The following is a 7,016-nucleotide window of genomic DNA, read 5'->3' as shown; positions in this document are numbered from 1 at the left end:
CCTTAATTTCTTTGAGAAAGAAGAATGAAAGACATGAACATCTTGGATGACATGGGGGCGAGTAAATTATCAGGAAATTTTTATTCTGGAAGTGAACTATTCCTTTAAAGACCTGACAACTTTGAAAGAACGTTCAGCGTTGCTGGAATAATGTTTGTTCATAACTTTGAGAGAACCTTGCCCAAAACCTTTTCGGACATTTCCCTGAAGATGATTGTTGTCCAAATGTCCAAAAACCTGTGTTTTTCCAGACACAACCTCACTAAGAATTACCTGCTATGTTTCAGTCGACACGAAAAATCTAATTCCATCTAATGTTTGATTCCAGTATTTTATTTTCACAAAGCTTAAACCAATTGTATATATATATATATATATATATATATATATATATATATAATGTGTGTGTGTGTGTGTGTGTGTGTGTGTGTGTAGAATAGTGCTATACAGTATCAGCTTTCAAACAACAGTATACTGTATGTGCCATAAAACTATATTTTGTGTAGTATCTTTGCTTCACTGACTTGCATAATGGAAAACCACTGCCGTTTGTTTCGGATGTGTCTCTTTAGATGATTCTGGCGCCACTGAACGGCCCTTTGGCTTGAGCGCCCTTCCCATAATTCCCCCAACAATTTTCTATCCCCGTGTATCGATTCACATTTGGACACTGAAGTACAAAAGGGAGGTAATAAAAACACCATCCTGCGGCAAACTATCAGCCAAGGGTGCTCATGGGAAATCTGAAGTTGAGGCTGTGTATTGTATTCAGATATCCTCCGAAATTGAGCTAGAAACCTCTAAAGAAACTCACTCAAAAATTGCACAAGTAATAAAAGTGTCTGAACACTTTCAGTGCCACGGATCAGAATCGGACACTTTAAATGGGTCGCCTTCCAAGACGTCAGTCGAAGGAATTAAAAGTTCATTGCAGTAGGAAAACATACTGTAACTTTCAGAACTCAAAACATCCTCCCATTTATTTCAAATGAGCTACAAAAATAGCTTTATGATGTCGATTAAATAACAAAACTAACACATGACCACCGACATTTCTCCACAACCCAGTGACGTTGAGTGGATAAAAAGGAAGTTGGATACATATTGTCGCTGATCGAGTGGCTAAAGTTTATTTTTAACAAGTTGTCTGATCACATTAGTCTGTTTTTAACAGTTTCCTCATCAACTGTTTCATGAAAATGTCACAATGTAAAGCAGTTTTGGGTAACACTTTAGAATAGGGAACACTTATTCACTATTAACTACGACTTTTCCCTCAATAAACTCCTAATTTGCTGCTTATTAATAGTTAGTAAGGTAGTTGTTAAGTTTAGGTATTGGGTAGGATTAGGGACGTAGAATAAGGCATTAATATATGTGCTTAATTTGTACTAATAAATGGCTAATATTCTATTAATGTGCATGCTAATAAGCAACTAGTTAAGAGACCCTAAAATAAAGTGTTACCAGTTTTGTTTTAGCGGCTGATGTTGGCCTATAAATACTAATTTCACATGCAAAGTTCATTTACATATAGAGGTCATTCAACTACATTAGCAAAATGGCCTGCTCAGTTCTAGCGGTCAGAAATGGAGTGGAAAATGGTCATGAAAAGCGAAATTATGACTGTTTTGAATGCAAAAACCCTTGACTAATAAGTGGATTATGCAGAAAATTCTGCAAATAATGTACAATATGACTTGTTTAGGTTAACATCAGGGAATTTTGAAAGCAAAATCTGGTGAGGTTTCTTTCCTTTGACTAATGCGAGTTCAGGTTAGTGTTCGCGTAGCTTTAGGTCTGGATTACTTCGCACAGGTCAGCTGTGTGGCGGTTCACCGAGCTAATCTCTACAATGTGTCATATCCATTATAAAAGGTTATCATTATAATGCACTTTACATGTGTTTGTGGCATCAAATCCAAAATCCGTTGAATAAAGAGGCATGAAAAAAACTCAAGATTTTCCCATTTATTTTTGTTTTGTTTTGAAAACTCTATAAATGTATAATAATGTATAATGCAATCCTTCATTAGAATTAGTTTCTGAAATTATATTATTGTCCAATTAAAGGAATAATTCACCTAAAAAACACACTTCTGTCATCATTTACTCAACTTCATGGTGTTCCAAACCTGTTTGACTGGCTTTCTCCTGTAGGACACAAAATAATATGTTTCATACAATGAAACTAGTGTGACTAGCTCAAAAAACACACAATAAAAGTATCATAAGAACTTTCCATTCTGCGTTCAAGTTATAATATATGCACAAAGCATCACATTTTAATGTAGAAATGTTAAAAAAACACACACATCTGAGAGCGATGAGCCCATTCCTTTGATGAGCCTCATTATAAAACTCAAAGCTCTGCTCCATTAAAGCTTATGAGCCACGGTCAGTCCTGTGGTAAAGCATTCAATGAACTTGCATATCTGCTGCTAAGGCTACACTAATATTACTTGATTAGATTAACGAAAATAGTATATTAATGATAACAAAATAACACTGATATGATAACAGAGAGAGTGAGAGAGATTTACCTTAATGATAATTTCAGTGATTTTCCCCTCAGGTTCTTCACTGAGTGACAACTGACTCTGAAAGGACTGCGAGAGAAAAACATGAATAGATGATGCTTCTTATAGGGGTCATAAAATAAGCTTTTCCCCTCTAGTCCACTTATAATGTCTGTAAAGGTTTCTCAGACCCAAAGCAGTCATAATTGTTATGGCGGACGACTCCACATACTGGAACATCGACTACACCGATTGGTTAAAACTTAAGTGGCCTTGATAACATCAGCAGGAAGGAAAGTTGTTTCAAAGTTGTAATAATTATTTTATTGAACTAACATCTACTGATGAATCGTCCATAATAAGAACAGGAAGATGTATTTAGAAAGTTTATCTGGTGAATTTTTATTTAATATCCTTTGACTTAAAATACTTTTTTTTCTGTTAAACATAACATTAGTGCATTAACTTACTGTCTGTAAAGGTTGCTTAGACCAAAAACAGTCATAATTTAGTTCTTAGGATCATTTTTCACACTTTTATGACCCTTTTGCTAGCATCTAAACACCCAACCAATTTGCATAATATTTATTCATGTTTATGCCATCACAATCAGAAATTTTTCAGCCAGTTTTTGCAGGTTAGTTTTAATAAATGCTCTTTTTAGTGTAGGGAAGATTGGAGTTTGTTAAACTCTTTTATTTCATGAAATGACCTAATTAAAGTCCTCGTGCAGTCACTATTGTATCCCTTAAAACTCAACTTTGATAATCAAATTGACATATTAAATTTTTTTTCTGTGAAAATATGTTCTTAATGCCTTAAAATGGCTTAAATATAACTCTACACCCCCTGCCTCATTTAGTATATGCGGCTCTATGAATATGCAAATTAGTCCCCACCTCCACTCAATCACACCAGCTCAACTACTTCCTTCGCTTTCCCTCAGTTAACTGAAGTAGTAAAGGCTACATAATGGATAGTGGCAAAATTGTATTCATCTTTAATTGTTTTGTCTTTAAGCATATTAAAAACACCAGATAAACAACATTAAAAACTTGATTTTCACCACAGGCCGTGCCGGGGGTAATGCATTACAAGTAACACAAGTTACGTAATCAGACTACTTTTCAAAGTAACTAGTAATGTAACGCATTACTTTTTAATTTACATTTAAGTTACTTTTTCAAATAAGTGACGCCAGTTGCTTTGTTGTCCCATTCACTGACTGACAGCTCTTCTGTACTCATGTTGCGAGAAATTGGGAGTAAGTGCAGAGGCGCTGTGTGAACATGATGCTTACTGTAGCTCTAGACTAAATGTGAACATGCATTTACTCATCTCACTTGCACGAAAAACAGATTCAGTGTTCCTCAAAATGGATAAAAACAGTGGAATGCAAACCTGCAATAATCAAATATATTAAATAACACAAATATCCTTTATGTATTTAATCCCATTTTATTAACTAGTGTCTTTGCTGCTGACCTTCAATGATCCAATTCAACCATATTAATAAGCAAAAATTACTTGAGATAAAAATTACATATGTGAAGGTTATTTTATCGCTGAAGAGTGTTGAGCTTACTTCTCCTGCTTCCTATGCTTCATGCAATCCAGAAAGGCTGAGGCTTATTTCACTTTTGGTATGGAAGGGCTTTTACATTTGCCAAATACAGAACTTTTTATATTAAAAACAAGCAAGCCCAGCCCAGATGAGAAAAAGTAACGCAAAAGTAACGTAACACATTACTTTCTAAGTAATGCAATTAGTTACTTTTTTTAGGGAGTAGCGCAATACTGTAATGCATTACTTTTAAAAGTAACCTTCCCCAACACTGACCACAGGGGTCTTTAACACTGACCTGTTTTGTGGTTGTAATTGTTTGAATAAAGTCTTCAGTGTTTGTATCACCTCTTTCCTGACGCTGCTGTTTTTCTCGGGGCTGATGGCGGCATGCGCTCCGCTCTGACTGGCTTGTTTGGCCTGTGCGATGAGGACTTTGAGTTGCTGGACGTTGTTGAGCAGCGTATTGGCCATCTCTTCCAGGTAAAGCCACGTGCGCTGCTCGGCCATCTCCAGCCCGTTCATGAGCGGCCCCGCCGGAAAGGGTTTAGACTGCAACACCGCCAGCGCAGGAAGGGTGGCCAACACTGAGGAGAAACATACATTCGAGATGAAGTGATGAAAGACCTCTGAGTGATTAAACGTTCCTCTGGGACGTGATTTTGTAGAGGTGAACCGGCGTTCTAACAGGTATGACTTTGACGAGTACATTTACAGTCCGTCCTCATCTGATCTCCCATTAACCCTGACCCACATTTCATTCGAAAAGCTTTTTGCGCTAAAAAAAGACCAAACGGATTCGGAAATGTGGGCCGGACGGACAGGAAAGGACACTCTCAGTCTCGGACTCCACCCAGACGAACACAATTTTATGTCGACTACACTTGAATCTCAATGCCGTCTAGGAGAAACAACTGATCTCATTTGTGTTTCTTTGTCTACAGCAGTGGTTCTCAACCCGCGGCCCGTCACAAATTCAAATGCGGCCCACCATGCTGAACACAATTTAAAAAATAACTTTCAGTTTTACAATTCATTTTAGTTTTTACATTAAAGGCACAATATGTAATTTTTGCCGTTAGAGGGCGCGTATTCAAAATACACAAATAGACAAAGGCGTAGTTTGATGACTCCGTGACTGAGTGTGGAATCATGGGAGTTGTGGTCTTCATCCCCACAGCCGATGCAATCCGACGGGACTCAAAAATCATGTTCATGGATGAGCTAATGATTTATTAACATAGCAGAATGAAGCAGGGTGAGGCTGAAAGCCGTCGAAGCGAAACGAAGCCGCTGAACGAGCGCGACACACGGCTCGAAAGCAGCGGAGCTTTTATCATTTTCAGACATGCGCAGACGCAGGCTAATTAACGTTATGCATTTAATGAACACTTACAAGTGCGCACATTGGCAGAATTAAATTCAAATAGTCATCAGCAGCCAATAGTTTGGTAAAATTGAGAAAAAACAAAATGTCCAAAATGCCAGCGAAGAAACACATACAAACAAGAATAGTGGCAGCATCAGCAGTGAAGGTAGGAGAGTGCGGGACTTTCGGCATCAACTTTCAGTTTGCCCCGCCACTCACTTGAAGATGTTCAGACAAAAGGAAACACCAAAACTACGCAGCAATCATTATTTGAACAATACCTAAAACTTGGTATTACAAGCACTTCTTGTGTCTGTTTGCCTCTTTAAGAAGAATTGCTTTATCTATTCCCCAACTGTAAGTTGCTTTGGATAAAAGCGTCTGCAAAATGACTAAATGTAAATGTAAGTCACGCTTCCGTGCGCTTCTTACAGACTGCAATTTACAATCATAACTTCATTGTGCTGTTACTCCTTTCGAGCCGAATTTCACAAAATTGGTCAGCTCCCGACAGCATCAGGTGTTTTATTAATGGTGAGTAGAATTATTTATTTATTCATTTCAATGAATGTAATCGAGTAGATATCATAATATTTAGGCTGTAATATTATAAATCTGGTTGGTTTGTATTGGTGACGTAATATGTAAATGATACGCGTGCGGGTGAGACTTGCACTTGGACCATAGTGCGGCCCAGTGGAAAAAAATGGTTGAGAACCACTGCTCTACAGGATGAAACATACGTGAACGTGGCTCAAAATACAGTATCTGTGTCTGTTTGTATAGTCAAACATCAGTCTGTGTGTTTTAGCTCAAATATCTCCCATAATTCAACAGATCTCACATGTCCTGATGTTAGTAAATTCACTTTATCCACTTATTTCTGAAATAAAAACACATCTGCTAACTCAAACATGGCTTATATCTGATAAAAAAATACCTGGGTATTCATACTAGAGGACTTAAAAAGAATGAAGCGGTTATGAGAGAGAATGTAAATTATAGCTTTTTATTTTTGGCCTTTTTGTCACTTTTATTAATAGGGACAGTGATATAATGAATAGAAGAGGGCAAAACTGAATCGTGAAATGCCACAAGCCCGGATTTTACCAGTTAATTTCTATGTTTTTCCCAATCATTTGTGATGAAGATTATGGTTATAAAAACCTAATATATATATATATATATATATATATATATATGAATTTTATAGAGACTGCTCTCCAGGGTTATTATAAGTGACTAATATACAGTGGTGTGAAAAAGTGTTGGCCCCCTTCCTGATCTTTTTTTTTTTTTGCACATTTGTCACACTGTAATGTTTCAGATCATCAAACAAATTTAAATATTACACAAAGATAATGCAAGTAAATACAAAATGCTGTTTTTAAATAATCATTTCATTTATTAAGGGAAAAAAGCTGTCCAAACCTACGTGGCCCTACGTGAAAAATTAATTGCCCCCTCCTGTTAAATCATGAAAGAACTGTGATTAACCACATTATTTTAGAAAGCTGAGTTAAATTTCACTAGCCACACCCAGGCCTGATTACTGCCAGACCTG

The 7,016-nt window shown here is 36.8% G+C and overlaps 1 protein-coding gene across 1 annotated transcript in view; it reads right to left on the bottom strand.

Moving 5' to 3' along the window:
• Nucleotides 1-2,398: 2,398 nt before the first annotated feature.
• Nucleotides 2,399-7,016, bottom strand: part of LOC107561139 (deformed epidermal autoregulatory factor 1 homolog) — a 21,047-nt gene continuing 16,429 nt past the window's right edge. The window contains exons 7-9 of the mRNA XM_016245505.1: nt 4,432-4,670; nt 2,544-2,609; nt 2,399-2,404 (exon numbers count right to left, since the gene is read on the bottom strand). Of these exons, the coding sequence (XP_016100991.1) occupies nt 2,399-2,404; nt 2,544-2,609; nt 4,432-4,670 (311 nt within the window). The remainder of the gene's footprint in view (nt 2,405-2,543; nt 2,610-4,431; nt 4,671-7,016) is intronic.

The sequence above is a fragment of the Sinocyclocheilus grahami genome, unplaced genomic scaffold, assembly GCF_001515645.1.
Source record: "Sinocyclocheilus grahami isolate Dianchi unplaced genomic scaffold, SAMN03320097.WGS_v1.1 scaffold759.1, whole genome shotgun sequence".
NCBI lineage: Eukaryota > Metazoa > Chordata > Actinopteri > Cypriniformes > Cyprinidae > Sinocyclocheilus > Sinocyclocheilus grahami.
Note: the sequence above shows the minus strand (reverse complement) of the source record. Positions and strands in the feature narration are given on the sequence as shown.